The sequence below is a fragment of the Sorex araneus genome, chromosome X, assembly GCF_027595985.1.
Source record: "Sorex araneus isolate mSorAra2 chromosome X, mSorAra2.pri, whole genome shotgun sequence".
NCBI classification, from domain to species: Eukaryota; Metazoa; Chordata; class Mammalia; order Eulipotyphla; family Soricidae; genus Sorex; species Sorex araneus.
This window is the reverse complement of record NC_073313.1, coordinates 268,224,982-268,249,893: the sequence shown is the minus strand read 5'-3', so window position 1 is coordinate 268,249,893 and position 24,912 is coordinate 268,224,982. Positions and strand designations below refer to the sequence as shown.

The window sequence follows — 24,912 nt, the reverse complement described above, 5'->3', positions numbered from 1 at the left end:
TGATCCCCAACACCACAATAAATGTGCAACTCCTGGCACTCTATGACCAAGTGTGTAAGCCCCACAACCAATTGTGTGACCCGAGTGAGCATCATAGGCACGTGTGACTTCCAGCATGACATCAAGTATACAACCACTGACATTGCAACAGAATGAAAGGGAAGAAAAATTTAAATATCAAGCATTTAACCAAAGCCTCACTAGACAGCAAATTCACAATGGCATACGTGAACCATGGTTCTATTTACACAGAACTTTTTACCCTCGACACCATGGCAAACAATGGCACGATGTAAAATTCACTGCATCAGGAAAATCCTCTTACCTTTTGTTCAAATGGAGCACCATAGTAGCCATCATTCAGTCCGAAAATTATTTCATTTTGGTTGCGGGCATGAATCTAAGAGAAAAGAAGAGCACACTATTAGTTCTTCCCATTCTAACTAAATTCTAATGTGATCAAAGAATAAGAGCTGTAACAGAACTATTCAAGGCTGAGAAATAGGCTGGCTAGATCAAACAAGCTAGTAAAATGAAAAAAAAAAGTCAATAACAAGAAACCCATTTAAAGCTTCCTAATTTAGCCAAAAACTTCATAAAAATCATTGCAGGATCACACCACACACACACATTGCCCACAAACACGTCTGAGGTTCTAACTAAACTGAGGTTCTAAATAATAAAGGCTATTCCTAAAGTTTCAGGGATTCAGAGACATACCTGAGAGTCTCTGAGCTCAAAAAACCATAATCCAGTTAGTCTCTAAGAGGCTTTTAAAGCAATGTCACTGTCACTGTCACTGTCATCCCATTGTTTATCGATTTGCTCAAGCAGGCACCAGTAATGTCTCTCATTGTGAGACTTATTGTTACTGTTTTTGGCATATCGAATATAATGAATGGTTAAAAAGAATTAATATTTTCAGTTTTCAGATAGATTAAAGACAATAATGTCTTATAATTAACATCCTTAATTGTCAACTGCTTTGTCTACATACCAGTCTCTTTCAAGTGCAACTGATCTGGTCTCAATCACTACAACTCCAAATCAAGCTTTACCCAAAGGGTGAAAGATTAAAACTTTTAAAACTGAGTCACTGTCACTTTCATCCCATTGCTCATCGATTTGCTTAAGCAGGCACCAGTAATGTCTCCATACAGACAAAATAGTTCTACAATGTATAAAGTGCCTAACTGTGAGACATGACAAGAAAAAGTTATTAGATCTTAATTATAGCTTTTAAAAAATTATTTCTGTAGTGAAGCATTAAAGAAAAGGTTCCAATGGGACAGAAGAAGTCAATATCTTCTTTCACTAGCTAAAGACTGAATGGCCAAAGCCAACAGCAAAAAATTTAAGGGAATCTTGATCTGACTTCCAGTATCTCTCTTTTTTTTTATTGAATCACCATGAAATACAGTTACAAGCTTCCAAACGTTACAAGCTTTCATGTTTGAGTTTCAATCATACAGTGATCAAACACCCATTCCTCCACCAGTGCACATTCCCCACCACCAATGTCCCCAGTATCCCTACCCCCACCCCACACCTCCCTCTGCCTCTATGGCAGACAATTTCCCCCATACTCTCTCTCTACTTTGGGGCATTATGGTTTGCAATACAGATACTGAAAGGCTATCACGTTTGGTCCTGTATCTACTTTCAGCACACATCCCCCATCCCAATCAATTCCTCCAGCCATCATTGACTTAGTGATCCCTTCTCTATTCTCCCCAGCTCACAAGGCAGGTTTCCAACCATGAATTCCATTATCTCTTGCCTCAGTTACTAAAGCAAAATTAATCACTCACTTTCTGCCTACCCTATATAATTTACTTAACAAAACTACAACCACATCAAGTCTGCAATAACAAATTTATAAAGATAATGTATCACTCTCAAATATTTCATCACATGAGAAAAGATAAAACCATTATAAAATCAATTTTAAGACTAAAAGGACTTGAAATTTTATGAATATGAAACTTATGAACATATATGTAAACCTAGAGAACAAGATTCTATACAACAAAATGTTGACAGTGAGCAAAAGGATCACTTATTCTTTTGTCTGCTCTTATCAAAAATGTCTAAGTTTGGGGGCCAGAGCAGTAGTACAGGAAATTTGCCTTGCATGTGGCTCACTGAGGTTCAATCCCCAGCATCCTATTTGATCCCTGAGTTCAGAACAGGAATCCGTCTTCAGCACTGCCAGATGTGGCTCACACATTTTTTTTAAAGGTTTCCACGTTATCCACAAAGAACATGCATGATTTCTAAAACTGTCTTGTAAAAAAGGGAGCTGATGGTGAAGAGATGGTGAAAAGGTACTTGGCTTGCAGACAGCTATAGCAGCTGCAACCTTGGTTCAAGTCCATGGCATTACACACGTTTCTGCCCTACCCCGCCCACCACCCCACCTCAACTAACCCCGCCAGGAACCAGTCCTGAGCACAGAGGTAGAAATTGCAAAGCGCTGCAAGTGATGGTCTAATCTCCCCCCTCTCTCACAAATAAACAAATAAATGGGGTGGGGCTGTGAGTAGGAACAAATCTAACATAAAGGTAAAGGTCTCAAACAATAAGCTTCATGAAGATGAACATTAAATTCGTGTTTTAAAAAAATAATATAGTTGAGGCCTGAGGGATCATGATTGAATAGGGCATTTGCCTTGCATATAACATACCCAGATTTAATCCCCAGCACCCCATAAGTCATTAACCAATGGGCATGGTATGTACCACAAGTAGGTCATAGTCATGTGACTTGAAAGGCAAATGAGTCTACTATCCTGATACACCAAAATATGTGATTCTATTTTATTTTTCTAGTAGCATATCACTTGTTAAACCTATTTTATTAGGTGAGTTCCAGGATTCTATAGGTTTTTAAATTTTTATTTGGCTAACACTGGTTTACAACTATACATAGGAGTTTCAGGCTAACTGTTCATAATACATATTACCAGTTTTCTTCAACCACCAGTTCACACACCACTGCCAATTTGCAGCTGTGGAAATGCTGAAAACGGCCAGTCTTCTGCCTGGCTTGCAAGTGCTGCTGTGTGAACTGCTGTACAGGGCAGGGGTGGTCGGCCACATGGAAAAGCTGAAGAGCACTGTCTACACTGTGTCCTCTGCCAAAGAGCACTGTCTACACTGTGTCCTCTGCCAAGACTCAAATTTACTCAGAAATGGGTACATTTCCGTGTGCCTTTTAAAACATTTTCTCTTTCTTTTGTAATATTGTTATAATCAACCTCAAGCAGAAAATTAAAAGCTGACTTTGAAATTAGGGCAGATTAGATGAGCACAGTTAGGAATTTCAAGATTCCATTGAAGGAACGTGAGGGTGGAAGACCATGATGAAAGCTGTCTGGGCAAAAGCCAGCCTACAGCCCTAACAGTGGCTTGCTCTTCAGCCCTTAGCAATAATACAGCAGGTAGGGCATTTGTCTTGCACAGGGGAGATCTGGGTTAGATCCCTGGCGTCCCATATGATCCTCAGAGCACTACCAGAATTGACTGAGTGATCCCTGAACACAGACTCAGGAGTAAACCCCGGGCACTGCATGTGGTCCAAGCAAACAAACAAACAAACAAGAAAGAACTTATGGGAGAGGTGGCCCACTTAATTTTCAGATTCTATGGGTGGAAAGACAGAAAAATCAAGTGCTCCGAGAAAGCATATTCTCTCCCCCAAAAGAGGAGGGTGGAGATCAAAGAGATGGTACAAGACTAAGAGATGAGCCTGGCAAGTGGCCAACCCTAATATGGACCCTGGCACTGTCTAGTTAGGAGTTGCCCCTGAGCACAGAGCCACAGCAGCCCCTAAGCACAGCAGAGTGTGGTCCAAACTCCTTTTCCCCCCCAAAACAAGTCCCCTTTCTTAAAAATTCACCTTGAAATCACAAAGTTATTTATGACTGGGTTTCAGGCATGCAGTGCTCAAACACTGACCCCTTCACCAGCGTCCACCCCCATTAGACTTCCACCCACCAGTCTGCTAAAAAGAAATCCTCTTTATATCAAAATGTTGGGGTCTCTGCTCCTCTGCTCCTAAGAGACCATGATCCCGGAGGCCCACTAACTACTTTCGGCACCCAGCGGCTTCTTGTAGAAATGCCTCTAGACTGAACTAAGCTACAGCCCCATGCCGCCCTGGGAGGGGAAAGGTTTTTCTTTCTCAGCCTTTCCTTTCGGCGACAGCAGTGCCGGCAGCGGGGCGACTGCCATCTTATAGAGCCCACTAACTGGAGGTACAAGCTTGCAGTGACTTGACTTCTGGCAGAAATTTCTCTGGATTTAATTACTAAAATACCAGATCGACCAGATCACCAGGCGACCTCATATGCTCTTCATTCTCAGCAATGGAAAACAAATTATCAAATGATGCCTTTTCAGCAGGTCTGATTGTTGGGGGAAAATTCCAAATAATAATAGTGAGTTTTCTGTTGAAATTTTGAATGTAATCAAAGTAAAGAGAGATAAAGTGAAAATCATCTGCCACACAGGTGGGGGATGAGTGGGATAAGGTTCTTGGTGGTGGAACATGTATACTGGTGAAGAGATGGGGGTTTGATCATTGTATGACTGAGACTTAAACCTGAAAGCTTTGTAACTTTTCTCATGGTGATTCAATAATAAAAAAAAAAAATGTTGGTGCCTGCCAGAGTTCAAGGGTTAACGTATTTGCCTTGCATGTAAGACAAACACTAGCAACCCCCAGCAATGAACAATGGTCCCCAAGCACTGCCAATTCTGAGCACGGCAACCAGGAATGGCCTCTGAGCATCACTGGATATGACCCCAAAATCAAAAACAGCAACAACAAAACCATAAGCAGTACTATTACTATAACCATATTATCTAAATACAACAAAAATTTTAATTGAAAGTAGTTGAAAACCCGGGGGCTGGAGAGATAGTACTGAGGTTAAGGTACATAACTTGCACGAGGCCAATCTGGGCTCAATCCCCAGCATCTTATATGGTCCCCCAAGCACCACCAGGAGTAAATCCTGAACACAGAGCCAGAAATAAGCCCTGAGCACCAATAGGTAAGTCCTTACCTCAGGTACCCACCCCCCAAAAAATAGTCATTTCTTAGGGTAGGGCGGGAGACCACAGACAGCGGGGCACAGCTAAGGGGCAACTCCCTGGTTCTGTTGGGAGTCACTACCGCAATTACAAAGCATGTGCGTAGCCCTCTAAGCCAATTCCCAGCCCTAAAAATCATTCTTTTGATCATTTCAGTGGCAACCACTTAAATTTCTTTCTTCAAATGAACAATTGTAAAAGGTCTCTATAACAGAAAATGTAATCAGAGAATCAACAGGCTAATTTACAGAAGATAATTATGTAAAGCTCGAGGTTCATTGATTGTCATTAAATTACCTGCTGACCCAAATATTTCAGCCCATCCAAATAGACTTTCCATTCAATCAACAGCTGGTAGACATCTTCCTTTCCACCCCATATCTTCACCACGAAACAAGACACAGATGTATCAAGATGATCCGGCATTATTCTAAAATCAAGACTCCGCCACGTTGGATTCTGTTAATGGCAATGAAAACACACTTTAGAAAGATTCTAACTTGTTCACTGGCATTTTAATTAGATTATAAATCGCTTTATTTTTAAGAAACAAAGACCTTGTAAGTATATTAGAAATTTTAAGTAAACTGAGAAGACATTCCAGTCAACACAATAGAGCTGATAAGGAGCATATATCTTCTCATAATGTCTCCATCAATAAAGCTTTACATGGTAATTCAGTTATTGACATAGCACAAAATTCATAATTACTGACACATAAGCTATGCCTAAAAGTATCTGCAACTTATCATTGGACTCAAATCCCTATATAAGAAATTATAATTTCATGAAAACCTGAGTAATCAAATTGTACAAAATGTTACACAGTCACACCGCAGGGAATTAAAAATTTTGAAACTAAGCTTCCAGGACTTCCATCTCTTTGCCTCAATCTCAAGGCTTCAAAACTATTCTCAGAAAAGACATTCGTACTCCTATGTTCACAGTCACTCAAATCACAGTCGCAGCCCAACTGTTCAAGAACAGTCCATATAGTCCATAACAGTCCATAAGAACAGTCACACAATGACATGCTGAGTCAAGTGATTCAGGAGAGGGACAGATCTCTCCTGTGTGTAAAATGCAAAGAAATAGGAACAACAGTACAGCAGGAAGGGTTGTATGTGGTTCTATCTCCTACCACCAGGAGTGACACTTGAGCACAAAGCCAGGAGTACACATTGAGGACCACTGGGTATGGTCAAAAACAAAAACAGAACAGGAAAAATACAAGCGTGTACACACAGAGAGAGAGAGAGAGAGAGAGAGAGAGAGAGAGAGAGAGAGAGAGAGAGAGAGAGAGACATAGTAGGGGGATAAAAAATGCCCAGAGGCGACAGAAGTGGCTCAGTAGGAAATTTATCCAAGTGGTGAGTTGGGGAGGGGAGGAGAAGGTGGAGGATGGGGGAGGCCCTGGGACAGTGGTGGAGGAAAGTGGACCCTGGTGCAGGGTGTGGTGCTGGAATGCTTCGTGCATGGAGCCACACCTGTAATAGTGCTGTAGGGGCCAGAGACACAGTATGGCAGGAAGAGTTTACCTTGCATACTGCCGGTGTGGGTTCAATCCCTGGTGCCTCACAGGGCTCCCTGAACACTGCCGAGAGTGATCCCTGGGCAGAGCCAGGGCTAAAACCTGATCACTGCTGGGTGCTCATTGCCCAACACCCCAAAAAGAAAATTCATCAACCTTAAAGAAATGACAGAAAGAAACTTGGATCTGTAAGAAGCAATTGATGAAGGAAACTGATAATGGCAAATAATATCTATAATAATGTATATGTTCCTTTTGTGTCATATATGACTGTTTATAGCGTAAAAACCAGAGCTGCATAAAGGGCCTATAAAGAAAGTACGTGAAACATCTAATAGTACAAATGACAAACTGAGGATAGAGAGTTGGACTTACAGTGTTACAAGATTCTTCTACTATATAAGCAGTTAAGAGTGGATATAGGGCTGGAGTGATAGTACAGAGGGCAGAGCATTTGCTCTGCACGCGGCCGACCCAGGTTCGATCCCTGGCATCCCATATGTCCCCCAAGCACCGCCAGGAATAATTCCTGAGTGCAGAGCCAGGAGTAACCCCTGAGCATTGCTGGGAGCCAGGAGTAACCCCTGAGCATTGCTGGGTGTGACCCAAAAAGCCCAAAAAAATTAAGTTGCTATGAACAGCCACTGACAAGACTAAGACTTGTCTTAGTCTCCCATATGTGACTGCATTTTATTATGTTCAAGTTCAAATTATGCTTTTACTAATAAAATATTTTTCTGTTTAAAAAAAAAGGAGAGTTAAAAAAGTTGAAAAAAAAAAAGTGATGGGGTCAGAGCGATGGTACAGTGGGTAGAGTGTTTGCCTCGCATGAGGCCAGGCCAGATTCAATCCCCCGCATCCCATACACTCCCCATCCACCACCTCCCACCCCACCAGGAGTGATTCCTTAGTGCAGAGCCAGGAGTAACCCCAGGCAACAAATCTGACTCTGAAGTAAAAATAAGCTGTTTTAAGAAACAAAAAACACTCAAATTTATTGAAAATTATAGATAAAATCATAGGTAATTAGCCCTTGGGATAAAATCTGAGGCTAACTATGACACAGAGCACAATAGGCTCCAGAGAGAGCATCCAGGGATTTAAGTGCTTGCCTAGCATGTGCCAACCCCTACTTGATCCCTGCCTTGCATGTGGCCAACCTCTAGTTGATCCCTGGCACCAAATGGTCCTGAGCACAGCTGGGGAAAGGTTCTGAGCACAGAGCTGGGAGAGGCTCAAGAACCAAAACGAAGTCCACACTAGAGAACTTTCCTAATTCCATCCCTTTACATAACTGCATAACTATTATATTGAAGTATCAATGTCTAGCAGTATGAAAGTTTCAGGTGTGCATCAAAGATGCTGGCCAGTAAAAATCCAATTTTAGAGCCGGTGTAATAGTACAGTCAGTAGGGCACTTGCCTTGCACGGGCCAATTCCAGTGCAATCCCTAGCCCCCTATATGGTCCCCTGAGCCTGCCAAAAGTGATCCCTGAGCAAAGAGCCAGGAGTAAGCCCTGAGCATCACCAAGTGTGGCCCCCATCTCAAAAAAGAAAAATACCAAAAAACAATTTTATCCTTTACTATACAATGGTCCCTTTTACCCAGTTCACCCAACTCTATTGCTCGGTCCCCTCCGGTTACTTCCATTCCTAATGCTTTGTTTTAATTATTAACCAATACCTATTCAATAATATTATGGCTCCAACATCCTCCTGAAAAAAATAAATGGAGGAGAGTACTATGTGTTGACAATGTGTTGAAGGATACAGACAACAGAAGCCAAAACCATTAACATTAATAAACCATGATTAATAGATTTTAAAAGACCCCATGACCTGGAGATAATGCCCACCATCTAGCCTGTCAGAATGGGTTGTTCTAGCTACTCGATATAATAAACAATTGAGTTGTCTGGGCTATTAGAAAAAGCTAGGGCCACTAAAAAATAGAAAAATAAGTATATTGGGGGGTCACTAAACATCAGGAGCTCCTAATTTTGTGTGGCGTATAACTGAATCCCTTCTAAAATTCCATTCTCATTTCTCAGGCTTCAATATCCAGGTCATTTCCTCTCCTGCTATCTCTGGCGCACTATCATCTTTACCTAGCAAGATTCCAAATTCTCCCTGCTCACTCCACTGCCCTTACACTAACTTCTTGGTCACTTCTGGAAAACCTCAAGTACACTCCGACTTTGTACTTGCCAACTTTTTTTGCTTAGAACAAACACTCATTGTACTTACCTGCTTTTCAGCCCTCAAACACACACACACACACACACACACACACACACACACACAGAAGTGCCCTCACTTCTTTCAGGAATTTGCTTGAGTGGTTTCTTCTATGTGATAACCATAAAAAAATTAACAAACTAACATGCATCCCTTCCAGATATATAGTATGCTTTATTTTGCTCCATTACACTTATTATCATCTAATAGACTCCAATTTTCTATTAATTCTAATACGCACTTTTCTTCACATTCTAAGACTGTAAGATGAGCTGATTTTAGAAATGCTCAACTCACTCTGTCTTACCACCTTTGACCACCAGGCGGCAGTCATCAAGTGTCAGCGCTACATGGGCACCCTTACCAGCTGTTCTTAACATCAAGCTTCCATGTTGGGCACACTGCTGGCACTGTAAGTGCTGAGAGTAAATTGCCATATAAAATATTTCCTTAATTTGCAGCCAAAAATACATATATATAATCAAAATGCCAAATGTTTATGATAATGTAGAACTCTGCCAGTTGGCCAGTAAGACTGTACACGAAATAATCATTTTGGAAAAGCTGCCTGGTAACACACTCTAAAGCTGGTCACAGGAATATTCCGAGCAAGTCCATTTCTAAATATACACTTAACAGAAACACATACAATTGTTCAACTAAGGATACATGTAAGAATGTTCTTAGCACCACTAGATGAAAAGGAGAAACTAGCCAAATGTCCATCAACAGAAGAAGAAACAGGTGCTGAGGAGAGCTCGAGGGATTAGAGTACATGTCTCGTATGCACTAGGCCAGAATTCAATGCCCACAACCACCTGCTCCCCGCCCCAAGCACCACTGCTTGTAGCCCTCCTGGCACAGCTGACCCCAACAGCACAGCATTCCCCGGACTAAACCATCATATTTACACAGCCACGTCCTGCGTGGGTGGCCAGTGGCCTCTGAGCACTGCCTCAGAGGCCTGTAGCAGTAACAGAATAAGAAAAAGCGAGCTTCTGGGTCCTGCAGCTGCCCCGCCCCGTGTCCTGCGCGTCCCGTCTCCCGATCCGCTCTCTAACTGCGGCCTGCCCACCCAGGTACCATCACTGACTCTCGGCCACGCCCTCCCATCCCCCGCTTCCCGCCGACCGGGGTCCCTGACATCCTGCAGCTGCCCCGCCCCGTGTCCTGCCTGTCCCGCCTGGCTGTCTAACAGGAAGGCACTGGGGGCGTGGCCTGTATCTTAGGGGGCGTGGTCTCAAAGTGGGCGTGGCATCCTGTCCAATGCTAACGCAGCCGCAGTTATTCTTTGTTACCTCAGCATAATAGTTACTGTCTATTTCTTTGAAAATCACTTTAGCCATATCAAACACTCATGCAAAAAATCCATTAGCTTAGTTTGACACAATAAAAGCTGTCAGTGAATAAGGGAAGTTTAGCATAACCAGAGCCCCTCCTTTCCTCAGCAAGAGGGAACAAGAATAGATAACTACAAAGTTCCAACTCTATACTTCCGTAACAATATGAAGAAGCAGCGAAAATCCCCTCCACGAAGAGAGGGAGAAGAAAAGATTCCAGAAACATCAACGGGGGCTACTCACATCTACAACCTCTCAGATAAACAATTCAGAGAAGAGATCTGTAGGAGAGTCGACCTACTCCAAGCAACCATGGAACAGACATCCAATAAATTAAGGGAGGAGATGAATGAAGCACTGGAACGGTCTACCAAGAAAATGCAGGAAGAAATGAGAGCAGAAATCTCAAACCTACGAACGGAAGTCACACAAATAAAGGAATCGGTAGATGAATTAAAAATCTCACTAGAGGCCCTCAACAATAGAATGACTACAGCTGAAGACAGAATCAGCGACCTGGAAGATGAGCTGAAGAAAGCTTATAGGCAACAACAAATCATGGCCAAAGACCTCAAAATGGCTATAGAGCGAATCAGAGCCCTGGGGGATGACTTCAAGAGGAACAACATAAGAATCATTGGAGTACCAGAACCACAGGGAAGTAACCCCAGTGAAAAAAAACACAGTCAAAGACATCATTGCTAAGAAATTCCCAGAGCTGGAGAAGGCAGGCATCCAGATACAAGGAGTCCGAATAGTACCAGCTAAAGAGACCCGAATAAAAAGACTCCAAGGCATATCATAGTCAGAATGACGGATGCTATGTATAGAGACACAATTCTGCAAGCAGCAAGGTCAAAGAAGGAAATCACATACAAAGGAGCACCCCTCAGATTTACAGCAGACCTGTCAGAGGAAACCCTCCGAGCCCGAAGACAATGGTGGGACATAGTGAAAATACTCTACGAAATGAATGCCTCACCAAGAATACTTTATCCGGCTAAACTCTCACTCAAACTCGAAGGAACCATATACTATTTCTCGGATAAACAACAGCTCAGGAACTTCATAGACTCAAAACCAAACTTGAAAGAAGGTCTAAAGGGGATACTGTAAGACAAGGAGGAGCCCCATAAAAACAACAAATACCACAGAAATATGACACAAAATCCTATCACAATAATCTCTCTCAATGTCAACGGCCTAAATGCACCCATCAAGAGACACAGAGTGGCAAAATGGATCCGGAAATTAAATCCAACATTCTGCTGCCTGCAAGAAACACACCTGAACAAACAGAGTAAACATAGACTCAAAGTCAAAGGATGGAAAACAATCCTGCAAGCAAACAACTCCCTTAAAAAAGCTGGAGTGGCCATCCTGGTATCCGACAACATAGACTTCAGGTTGAAAAAGATTAAAAGGGACAGCGAAGGTCATTTTCTATTTATCAAGGGATATGTACAACAGGAAGAAATCACACTCTTAAACATATACGCTCCTAACGAACGACCGGCTAAATATTTAAAACAACTCCTAACAGACTTCAAAGAGGACATCACTAACAGCACAATTGTAGTCGGAGACTTCAATACGGCCTTATCGCCTCTAGATAGATCGACAAGAACAAAACTCAACAAGGAAACACTGACTCTGAAAGAAGAAATTGAAGAGAGAGGCCTAATAGAACTATACAGGGCCTTACACCCCAAAAAGAAAGAATACACATTCTTTTCCAGTGCACATGGAATATTTTCTAAAATAGACCATGTAGTGGGCCCCAGAACATACCTCAATAGAATAGGAAAAATAGAAATTATATCAACCATCTTTTCAGACCACGATGCGCTGAAGATAGAAGCTAACCACTCACCGACACGGAGAACCAAATCAAACACCTGGAAATTAAACAATTCAATGTTGAACAATGAGTGGGTCAGGAAGGAAATCAAGGAAGAAATCAAAAGATACTTAGAAACAAATGAGAATGAAGACACGAGCTACCAAATCCTATGGGACGCAGCTAAAGCCGTGTTAAGGGGAAAATTTATAGCTCTCCAAGCATTCCTCAGGAAGGAAGAAAGGGCCCACATAGATAGCTTGACTTCACGACTCAAGACCTTAGAAAAGGACCAGAAAAAGGAACCAAAACCAGATTGAAGGAAAGAAATAATAAAAATTAGAGCAGAAATTAACGACATCAAAACCAAAAAAACAATCCGAGAGATCAATGAAACAAAGAGCTGGTTCTTCGAGAAAATAAATAAGATTGATAAACCGCTAACAAGACTCACAAAGAAAGAAAGAGAGAGAGCCCTAATAAATCGAATCAGAAATGAAAAGGGGGACATCATGACAGAAACCAGTGAGATACAAAAGATCATTAGAGACTACTTTGAAGGCCTATACACCACAAAACAGGAGAACCTAAAAGAAATGGATGAATTCCTTGACTCCTACAATCTCCCAAGACTGAACAAAGAAGACTTGGAATACCTGAATAGACCCATCAATGTTAAGGAAATCGAAACTGTAATCAAAAATCTCCCCCAAAAACAAAAGCCCAGGCCCAGATGGTTTCACCGGTGAATTCTTCCAAATATTTCAAGAAGACCTGTTGCCAGTTCTCCTCAAACTTTTCCAGGAAATTGAAAATAAAGGAACTCTCCCAAATAGTTTCTATGAAGCATACATCTCCCTAATACCAAAAGCAAACAAAGACACCACTAAGAAAGAAAATTACAGACCAATATCCCTGATAAACACCGATGCAAAGATTCTCAACAAAATATTAGCAAATAGGATCCAACAACTCATCAAAAAGATCATACATCATGACCAAGTGGGATTCATTCCGGGGATGCAAGGATGGTTTAACATTCGGAAATCAATCAACATAATCCATCATATCAACAAAAGTAAAGATAAAAACCATATGATCATATCAATAGATGCAGAGAAAGCATTTGACAAGATCCAACATCCTTTCATGATGAAAACCCTCACGAAAATGGGGTTTGGAGGAACTTTCCTCAAGATAGTCGAAGCCATCTAACACAAGCCTACGGCAAGCATTATCCTCAACGGGGAAAAACTAAAGGCCTTTCCTCTAAGATCAGGTACAAGACAAGGATGCCCGCTCTCACCACTTCTCTTCAATATAGTACTGGAAGTACTTGCGATAGCTATTAGACAAGAAAAAGAGATTAAGGGCATCCAGATAGGAAAGGAAGAAATCAAACTCTCACTATTTGCAGACGATACGATACTATATCTAGAGAAGCCTAAAGCCTCTACTAAGAAACTCTTAGAAACAATAGACTTATCCAGTAATGTTGCAGGCTACAAAATCAATACCCAAAAATCCATGGCCTTCCTATACACAAACAATGAGGCAGAAGAAAAGGACATGAAAAAAGCAATCCCATTCACAATCGTGCCCCAGAAAATCAAGTACCTCGGAATCAGCTTAACCAAGGAAGTAAAAGACCTCTTCAAAGAAAACTATAAAACGCTACTCCATGAAATCAAAGAGGACATGAGGAAATGGAAACATATACCCTGCTCGTGGATAGGGAGAATCAATGTCGTCAAAATGTCAATACTCCCCAAAGCATTATACAGATTCAACGCGATTCCTATAAGTATACCCATGACATTCTTCAAAGAAATGGATCGAGCAATCCTAAAATTCATATGGAACAACAAACGCCCACGGATAGCTAAAACAATTCTTGGGAAAAAGACGATGGGAGGCATCACCCTCCCCAACCTCAAACTTTACTACAAAGCAGTAACAATTAAAACAGCATGGTACTGGAACAAAGGCAGAGCCGTAGACCAATGGAACAGGGTGGAATATCCTTACACACAACCCCAAATGTATGATCATCTAATCTTTGATAAGGGAGCAAGAGATGTGAAGTGGAGCAAGGAAAGCCTCTTTAACAAATGGTGCTGGCACAACTGGACAACCACATGCAAAAAAATGGGCTTAGACCTTGACCTGACACCATGCACAAAAGTGAGATCAAAATGGATTAAAGACCTCAACATTAGACCACAAACCATAAGGTACATTGAAGACAAGGTCGGCAAAACCCTCCACGATATTGAAGATAAAGGTATCTTCAAAAGTGACACGGAACTAAGCAATCTAGTAAAAACAGAGATCAACAAATGGGACTACATTAAACTAAAAAGCTTCTGCACCGCAAAAGATACAGTGACCAGAATACAAAGACTATCCACAGAATGGGAAAGGATATTTACACAATACCCATCAGATAAGGGGTTGATATCAATGGTATATAAAGCACTGGTTGAATTCTACAAGAAGAAAACATCCAACCCCATCAAAAAATGGGGCGAAGAAATGAACAGAAACTCTAGCAAGGAAGAGATATGAATGGCCAAAAGGCACATGAAAAAGTGCTCTACATCACTAATCATCAGAGAGATGCAGATCAAAACAACCACGAGATACCACCTCACACCACAGAGACTAGCACACAGCCAAAAGAATAAAAGCAACTGCTGTTGGAGAGGATGTGGGGAGAAAGGGACCCTTCTACACTGCTGGTGGGAATGCCGACTGGTTCAGCCCTTCTGGAAAACAATATGGACGATTCTCAAAAAATTAGATATTGAGCTCCCATTTGACCCAGCAATACCACTGCTGGGAATATATCCCAGAGAGGCAAAAAAGTATAATCGAAATAACATCTGCACATGTATGTTCATCGCAGCACTGTTTACAATAGCCAGAATCTGGAAAAAACCCAAATGCCCTAGAACGGATGACTGGTTGAGGAAACTTTGGTACATCTATACAATGGAATACTATGCAGCTGTTAGAAAAAAGGAGGTCATGAATTTTGTATCTAAGTGGATCGGCATGAAAAGTTTCATGCTAAGTGAAATGAGTCAGAAAGAGAGAGAAGACATAGAAAGATTGCACTCATCTATGGCATATAGAATAACAGAGTGGGAGACTAACACCCAAGAATTGTAGAAATAAGTACCAGGAGGTTGACTCCATGGCTTGGAGGCTGACCTCACATTCTGGGGAAAGGGCAACTCAGAGAAGGGATCACCAACTATAATGTAGTCGAAGGCCATGCGGGGGAAGGGAGTTGCGGGCTGAATGAGGGCTAGAGACTGAGCACAGTGGCCACTCAACACCTTTATTGCAAACCTCAACAGCTAATTAGAGAGAGAGAACAGAAGGGAATGCCCCACCACAGTGGCAGGGTGGGGTGGGGGGAGATGGGATTGGGGAGGGCGGGAGGGATGGTTTACTGGTGGTGGAGAATGGGCACTGGTGAAGGGATGGGTTCCCGAACTTTGTATGAGGGAAGCATAAGCACAAAAGTGTATAAATCTGTAACTGTACCCTCACGGTGGTTCACTAATTAAAAATAAATAAATTTTTAAAAAATACTAAAAAAAAAAAGAAAAGAAAAAGCGAGCTTCTGGCATGTTTAAGCAGTGGAATATTGGAAAGAAAACAATCTACAAGATTCACAGTATGAATGGTTCAGCAAAATAGACCAGGAAGTAAAGACACAAAGACTACATACTATACGATATCATTCTATAAAGCTCAAAAATTGCTTACATGGTATGATGTTAACTGTCAGGAGTGTAACTGTAACTGAAGAGGATCTAAAGGGACTTTTGGGTGCTCAAAATATCCTACAATTTAGTATAGATAGGTATAACAAGTTGTAGGATGCTGGTTACCTGGGCATTCATTTTGAGAAAAATTCATCAAATGTATATTTGAGATCTGTAAACTCTTCTGTATAAATGCTCAACTTCAATGAAAACTATTAAGTACAGGCAGAAAGGCACAAAAGGGAAAAAAAGTAAAGAGGCATGGAGTGGTAATAGAGAATAAATTATCTGTCAATGAAGAAGTAAACTGATTCATCTTCTTTATAAAATTCATGAAATTTCCACAAACTAGGACCACTGATGCTGAAATATATACAAGAGATTCCAATCACAGGTCAAACAATGTACCTGAAGGAAGGAAAGATTGCTAAATAAAATCTTGGAATGGGTGAAAGAAATTTCAAAGTAATGGCCAGAGAGAGAGTAAAACGGGTAAGGCGTTTGCCCTGCCTTGCCATCCAGGGTTCAATCCCCAGCACCTCACGTGGTCCCAAGAGCACCTCCTGGTCAGCGATAACACAATGGGTAGGGCATTTGCCTTGCATGCGGCCGACCCGGGTTCGATCCCCGGCATCCCATATGGTCCCCCAAGCACTGCCAGGAGCAATTCCTGAGTGCAAAGCCAGGAGTAACCCCTGAGCATTGCTGGATGTGACCCAAGAAACAAAAAAAAAAAAAAAAAAAAAGAGCACCTCCTGGTCAGAAGTGATCTCTGAGTGCAGACAGCAGTAAGCCTTGAGCACTGCAGGGTGTGTCACCCCCCCAAAACAAGAAAGAAAAGAGTTTTCAAAGTAAATAGAGGCTAGTAAGATAGAGTTACAAGTCACTCAGGATTACTGCCAAGGCCAAGACTTTAATTAAAAATGTTTTCTCTTTATGAACTTAAAATAATTCTGAGTCTTAGAAATAACTTGGAGTAGGTTATATTAATAATTTTTTCTCTTGCTTACTTATAAACCAAGCAAAATTATAATTCTTATGGAGGTTACAAAGATAAAGCAAACAATGATCTTACCTTTACAAGTTTTATCATAAGTATTAGAGCTAAGACAACAATGCAAACAGCTAGTGTGCTGATTTACGATGGCACTACCAAAACTGAATTTTTTTTTTTTTTTTTTTTTTTTGCTTTTAGGGTCATACCCAGCAATTTTCAGGAGTTACTCCTTACTCTGCACTCAGGAATTACTCCTGGTAGTACTTGGGGGACCATATGGGATGCTGGGAATCAAACCCGGGTTGGCCGCACGCAAGGCAAACGCCCTACCCGCTGTGCTATTGCTCCAGCCCCCTGAATAGATTTTTTAAATAAGTACACAAAAAGGGAATTTTTTTCTTTCTAATGTTATAGATTAAAAAAAAATCTTTCAGAAATACCTAGAACTATGCTGTACAATATGATACCCACTAACCACACAGAGGAGATTTAAGCTAAAATTAAATAGAATCAGGACCAGGGATATAACTAAGTGGTAGAGTATATGCTGTATAGATATAAGGCCTGGGTTCAACACCTAACGCACATACAAAAAAACCAACTTTTTGCTTTAAGTTAAAACTGCATCCCAAGCTGGCGAGACAGTGTAGGGGATAGGGTACTTGACATGAATACAGCTGACACCAGTTTGATGCCTGGTACCACAAATGGTTCCCTGAACACGGCCAGGGATCACTCATGAATACAGAGCTAGAAATAGATCGTAAGTACTGCTGGTGTGGTCCAGAACTCCCCCATAAAATAAATTTAAATTAAATTAAATTAATAAAACCTAATCCTTCAGTAGGACCTGACTGCACTTTCCGTGCTCAATAGTCAGATGGCTAGGGACAAGTTCACTGGTAGCACAGCGCTCAAGTGTTAGAAAAAGGGCACAGTAGAGGTTCCTAGGAACTGCTTATCTACTAGCTAGCCTTTAAGAAAAAACACTCCTTTGAATTTTTTTATATATTTTCTATTGTTTAAAAATATTGTGTGCTTTTTTTTTGGGGGGGGTTACTTTCTTGTTTCCCTTGACATTGAAGTGACTCAATCAAGTTGTTATGGTCTGAGAACAAAGTTCAGAATCTAAGTTGGAAGCAAAAACAGACGGGGAAATCTGAAATTGCTTATGAACAATAATCTCTCAGACAAGTTCAGAAGTAACTGAAAATAGCACCAAAAGGAATTATATTCAGTATTATGAATTAGTATTCAGAGAGATGATTTTGAAAATAAAGGCTTAGAAGCCAAATAAAATCAATCAAATACAAACTAAAAATGTAGAATAATAACTAACATATCACTATTAGTATAGGGTACATTATAAATCTAGACAAAAGGAAATTAGACATAAACCACTTCCACAAAAGTTTTGACTAGAGTGAAAAACAAGCAAGGCAAGATTCTACTATATCGGTTCACTGATCACCCTCACAGCTAAGTCTGACTTGACCTTGGATTAAACCTCACGTCCTTAGATTACTTCAGTTTCCCCTTGAGTCAAGAAAGGATAAGAAGGGGCTGAGAAGATGCTTGCCTTGTACACAGCCAACCCGGGTTCACTCCCCCAACCTCTGCCCCACCAAAGAAGAAAAGAAACTAATATTTACTTAATAGCTATTATTTATCAGGCAAGATGCTAGTAACTCATCAAGGTTATTTATCAGAGTTCAAGGAACCTATCTGGGCCAGAGTGACATTTTAGAGATTTTTTTTTTTTAATCGTTACTGGTGCCCGCTCAAGCAAATCGATGAGCAGCGAGATGACAATAATGCAGTGATACAGTGATACCTTCCTGAAAAGGAAAATGCAATGAGTTATTCTGCGTGCTGGGGATTGAGCCCAGGGCCTTAGACACGTTCCTACCAGAGTCAGACCCTCAGCCCCAATCCTTTTCTGACTGCTGCCATCACCAAAAACAAGTGGAAGGATCCAAAACAATGAGCCTGAATACTCAATTCTTTGAAACTTCCCTAGGGTTGGAGCGACAGTACAGCATCTAAGGCACTTGCATGCAGCCAACCGGGTTCGATCCCTGGCATTCCATAAGGTCCCCAGAGACCCAACAGGAGTAATTCCTGAGTGCAGAGCCAGGACTGATCCCAGAGCAACAGCACAACAGGTAGGACATTTGCCTTGCATGGGATGGGCCCAGATTCAACCCCAGGCATCCCATAGGGTCCCCATGAATCACCAGGAGAAATTCCTGAGTGAAGAGCCAGGAGTAACCCAGGTGTGCCACCAAAACCACAAATAAATAAAACTTTACTAAAATAATTGTCATCTGTCACTTATTACTTAGGTCAAATAGTTAAAAATCTCATAAATAGGGGCCAAAACAATCGTACAGCATGTAAAGCATCTGCCTAGCACGCAGCCAACCCAGGCTCGATCCCCTGCATCCCAAGCACTGCCACAAGTAACTCCTACAGAGCAGGAGTAACCCCTGCGCACTGCTAGGGATGCCCCAAAACAAAGAATCTCACAAATAGAAGTGATCCAAATATAGTATTTGAGTGGAATAAGCCCTAATGCTTAACAGAAATATCAGTTCACTTGGAAATACCAATTGCCTACAAACTGCCAGGCTTGCTCTAAGCATTGGCAATACAATAGTGAACAAATAAGTAAAGATGAAAGAAATAACTAAGCATAAGATTTAACAGTACAAATACCAAAATGCCATAACTGAACTTCAACTTACATCTCAGCTTTTTCTAAAACAGACGTTATAGGTTTAGTCATATGACCCTGCCCCTGCCAAAAAACAAACTTACCAAGGAATTCTTAATCACTTCGCTTCTATAAAATTCTGAAAAAGAAAAAGAAAAAGTAAGTGATATGGAAGAAATTAAAAGCTCATTAATTCTCAAGCCTATAAAAATGTTCCAGCAAATTTCTGAAAACATTTTCAAGGGAGCTATTATTTCTACTTTTATGTGCAAAAAAATTAAAATAGAGACAATCGGGGTGTGGTACAGCACTAGGCTTGCCTTGCTTGTGTTAATGACCTGGCACTACCAAAAAAATAAAATAGTAGGTGAAATAAATGTTTTTGTGCTATATTTTATTTTGTTTTTATTTGCTTGGGGGCCATACCCAGTGATGCCTGAGCTTACTCCTGGCTTTGCACTCAGGGATCACGTCTGACAATGCTCAGTGGATCAGATGGGGTGCCTGGGATCAAACCTGGATTGGCTGTGTGCAAGGCGAGTGCCCTACCCACTGAAGTATCTCCCCTCTGCTGACAGGAAGCCACACTTATCCCACTGATGCTCTGAGAGACTGCGAGACCACAGGGCAGCTATCCTCCTATTGCTACAGGGAAAGTATATATGTTTGGCCTACATGCCACTGGCACTTGAGAAGATTTTAGGTAATCATGAGAACAAAGCTAATATATTTGGTTAGTTTGTTTTGGTTTGGTTTTGGGCCACAACTGGCAATGCTCAGGGGTTACTCTTGGCTCCAGACTCAGGAATTATACCTGGTGGTTTCAAGGGACCATATGGAATGCTGGGGATCAAAAACTATTTTTTTTCTAATATACACTTGTTTTGTTTAGGGGATACAACTGGCAGTGTTCAGGGCTTACTCCTAGCTCTGCACTCATGGATCACTCCTACCAAAACTCAGGGCACATATGGGGTGCCAGGGGTTGAACTTGAGTTGGCGGTGTATAAGGCAAGTGCCCTACCCACTATACTACTCTGACCCCTACTATTAGAAAATGCCTCTATACATATTTCTGACCCCTAACTGTAGAGACCATAAAAATGGCAGCATTTGTTCTGTGCAACTGCATCTTCCTCAGCATGTATAAAAATTATTTCAGCATGGATAAAATAATATAAAACTTAATTGAATCAATGTCACAGATTAATTATATTTGACTTAAGTTTGAAAATAATGAAAACTTTGGAGAGTATATTAAATATGCAACAGGAGAGATGATAGTCAAATATATTGAAATTTTCTAATCTAGTACACTGATATTTGCAGTTTACAAATCTTCTAGCTGTAGACCAAGAAAAGCAGACCTGGATATATCTTAAAGCCAAGTTCTCTGGGTTCAAGCACTTCTTGAAAAACATACTAGCTATATTACTTTGGGCTTATTTTCATTTTTAAAAAAATCAAGGATCAGGGAGATGATAGTACAGCAGGTCAGGTGCTTATCTTGCACAAGGTTGACCCAAGACTGGTACCCAACATCCAGTATGATTCCCCCAAGCCTGGCCAGGAGTGATCCCTAAACACAGAGCCAGGATTCAGCTCTGAGCACCACTGTATATGGACCCACCCCCACCCAGTAAACATCAAGGACCAGGAGACAGCAGTTAAGGCATGTTCCCAGGTTCAAATCCCTGGCACCACATGATGCCAAGAACATCACTGAGTACAATCCAGGAGGCTGTAACCTGAGGTGGGGACCAGGTATCAAGGGCACCACAGGGCCCTGAACTGAACCACTTGCCGGGTTGGCTAAGAACTACAGGGGTGCCCCTCAAGCCTCCTAAGCCCAAATGTTTATTTGGGAGGCCCAAAGTAAACAATTTTAAGAAATAAAAATAATTGGACTGGAGTGATAGTACAGTGGGTAGGGCGTTTGCTTTGCATGTGGTGGGTCCAGGTTCAATCCCCAGCACCACATATCCTGGAGCACCGCTAGGATGCGTTCCTGAGCACAGGGCCAGGAGTAAGACCAGAACACTACTGAGTGTGGCCTACCAAAAAGAAATAAAAATATTATTTCTATGGCAATATGGTCACAATATATAAAAGTTTCTGACCTAGAATTTACAAAAGGATACAAATATTTACAAACATATCAAAAATGTGTACACTAGATGATAAGATTAAGCTGTGAACTTTCAGTTTTGTTCATCAGTTTTCTAATTTTTCTATTATTAAGAATTACTTTAATTAGGGGATATCTGAGGTCAATTCTCCGACATCCCATACGGTCCCCTAAGCCAGGAGTAATTCCCGAGTGCAGAGCCAGGAGAAACCCCTGAGGACTGCCAGGTGTGGCCACAAACAAATCAAAATAAAAAAAGAGATGACTGTACATGTTTCAGGGCTGGGGGATGGGAAAGAACTTGCTGGTGTTGGTCCACAATAGGGTGTGCTCAGGGTTTACTCCTAATTGTTCACTCTTGGCAGTGCTTGGGAGATCATATGTGGTCCTGGGATCAAAGCCAGGTCAGCCACTTACAGTGCAAATGCCTTACATACTGAACTACCACTCTGGCCCAATTCTTACTGTTTTAAAAAGGTATGTGCTACTAATGAACATTTAAATGACTGCTAATTTTTAGAAATTTTAAATAATACTATAATCTTTTAAACTTTTATATCCCTAAAACTTGGAAATCTACAGAATAAGCTTTTAGAAGTAAAAAGTATTTTCCAAGGCTGGAGTGATAGTACAGCGGTAGGATGCTTGCCTTGCACCCAACTGACACAGGACTGATCCCCAGCATCCCCCATGGTCCCCAGAGCTCTGCCAGGAGTGATTCCTGAGTACAGACTCAGGAGTAAGCACGGCTGGGTGTGGCCCCCAAACAAAAACAAACAAAAATCATACTTTCCAAAACTCAGTTTGAAGAAATAATTAAAAAAGTGTACCAATACGTAATCCCATGAGTGAAAGCACTAGTTTCTCCACCACTAGGCAATCCCTTCTTCCCTCTGTTTGTCTCTCAGCTAACTACCCAATCACTCCAAATCCCAGCTTGGATATGTAAACATCGATGTGTCAGAGGCCTGCTGGTGGCTGGGGGTGCTACAGCACCTGCCCTCTATGTGTGAGGCCGTGAGTCCACCCCAGTGCCAAGCACACGCACCAAGTACTGTCCGGGCAGCTCCTCCGTCTGGAGTGTGTGATGTCCAGTGCAAAGTCAGTGTGAATGTGGGCACCACAACGCTGCGGGCAGGAACCGGCCCGGTGAGCACTGCATGAGGACACTGAGAGCAGAATGTACGAAAGCACAAGTGCGTGAAGGCAACTCCTGAGAACACCATAAGCAAGCAGGTGACACAATGTGACAGTGACAGCAACCAAGGAAAGGGGAAGGGGAAGGGCACAGGGGGTAGGGCATTTGCCTTGCATGCGGCCGACCCGGGTTCGATCCCCGACATCCCATATGGTCCCCCAGCACCGCCAGGAGTAATTTCCAAGTGCAGAGCCAGAGCCAGGAGTAAACCCTGAGCATCGCTAGGTGTGATCCCAAAAGCAAAAAAAAAAAAAAAGGGGGGGGGAGGGGAAATCAAAAGTGTGCCTAGATGTATGCAAACATATACCTGCATTCTAATGTATATGTAGCATGTAGCATGTGGGGGAAGGAGCTTCTTTAGAGGCCACACCAGTGCTCAGGGCTTGTTCTTTGCTCTGCACTCAGCTGAGTCCTACCCACATGACCCTGGCGAACCTCCAGGAGTGATCCCTGAGCTTACAGCGAGGAGCAAGCCCCGAGCACAGCAAGTGTATCCCAAACCTTGCTCCCCTAAAAAAAAAAATAAATAATAATCATAATAACACTACAGGGTTCTTATGAGGTTCAAATAAAACTGAATTTAAAACATTTTGAAATATTTTCTAGGGCTCAAATGGGTGATGGCTGGCATGCAGGAGCCCCGAGTTTGATGCCCAGGACTGTATCATTCCCCCAAACACAGCCAGAGGGGCTTAGGCAGCCTCCCAGAGTGGCCCCAAGAAAACCTTTTCATTAAGTTATGAACTTTATTAATACAATTGTTCACTATTATTCATTTAACTTGAACAAAACTTGGCATGTAAATTTTCAAAAATATATCAGTCAAGACCTATTCTAGATAAAGGGAGAGTCACTGTCACTGTCACTGTCATCCCGTTGCTCATCGATTTGTTCGAGCGGGCACCAGTAACGTCTCTCATCGAGAGACTTGTTTTTGGCATATCCAATACACACGGGTAGCTTGCCAGGCTCTGCCATGCGGGTTCCATACTCTCGGTAGCTTGCGGGCTCTCTGAGAGGGGCGGAAGAATCGAACACGGGTCAGCCGCATGAAAGGCCCAACCACTTTGCTATCGCTCCAGCCCAAAGGGAGAGTATTAGTATAAATTGTTAGTATTACATGAATGTTTCTCTATCCATGCTAAGGTCTGCCCCGTGGGTATTTTGGTCCACACACAGCAGTGCTCAGGGTTCACTCCTAGCCGACTCAGGGGAGCATCTGGGCTGCCAAGTCAGGACATGCAAGGCAGGCTCCTTACCACTGCGCTATCCGCCCCCATGTTAGGACCTTAAGGGACGGAGACTGCAGAGTAAGGCTCCATGGCATGTCTTGGCTCTTGCTCAGCATTCCCTTCATTCAACAGAAGCTCTTTCAGAGCCTTTACCGTGCTAATAATAGAAGAAATACAAACCTAAACTACACTACAAAACCTTTCCTCTATCAGATTGGCAAAAAACACAAGTTCCTCTGTGCAGTGTACCAGTGAGAAGGAGAAAGGAAACGTTCAGGCGTAGCTAGTGGGAGTATAAACAAGATAATTTTGCAATATGTAACCAGTTTGAAGTACATGCTCTCTTTGTACTTCCACTTCTTGAAATTTACTCAATCCCTATCCAACCCCTCATTTTTTAAAAACACGTTATAAAGGAATTCAATGCAGTACTCTATGTACAGTAAAAGACTGTAACAATGACCTAATAAAATGCCTGCCAACCAGAGTCAGTTAAATGACTTACGATATTATCTCCTCATCCCAAACTATGAAGGACAAAATTAGAAAAGCGCTCCAAAAGCCAGTATATAAAAACATCTAAGACATACGATGTGAAAAGTGCAAGGCAGTTTGGTACTATTTTCATTTATATTTTGTGTAAAGAATCTTAAGAAACAAAGAAATGAGCAACATTTATGAGGGGTAGACAGTTAGGGAGAGAGGAACAGGTGAAGGTGAAACTAAATCTAAATCTTACATAGGTAATTTCTGATTCATAAACTCACTACCTACTCAGAAATTAAATAGGAAAAAATGAAGGCTTAGTGGGTA

At 41.7% G+C, this 24,912-nt stretch overlaps 1 protein-coding gene across 1 annotated transcript in view; it reads right to left on the bottom strand.

Moving 5' to 3' along the window:
- UVRAG (UV radiation resistance associated) overlaps positions 1-24,912 on the bottom strand; it is a 296,340-nt gene that overhangs the window by 234,684 nt on the left and 36,744 nt on the right. Inside the window, exons 3-5 of the mRNA XM_004610830.2 lie at positions 19,646-19,680; positions 5,398-5,559; positions 326-400 (exon numbers count right to left, since the gene is read on the bottom strand). Coding sequence (XP_004610887.2) covers positions 326-400; positions 5,398-5,559; positions 19,646-19,680 — 272 coding nt within the window. The remainder of the gene's footprint in view (positions 1-325; positions 401-5,397; positions 5,560-19,645; positions 19,681-24,912) is intronic.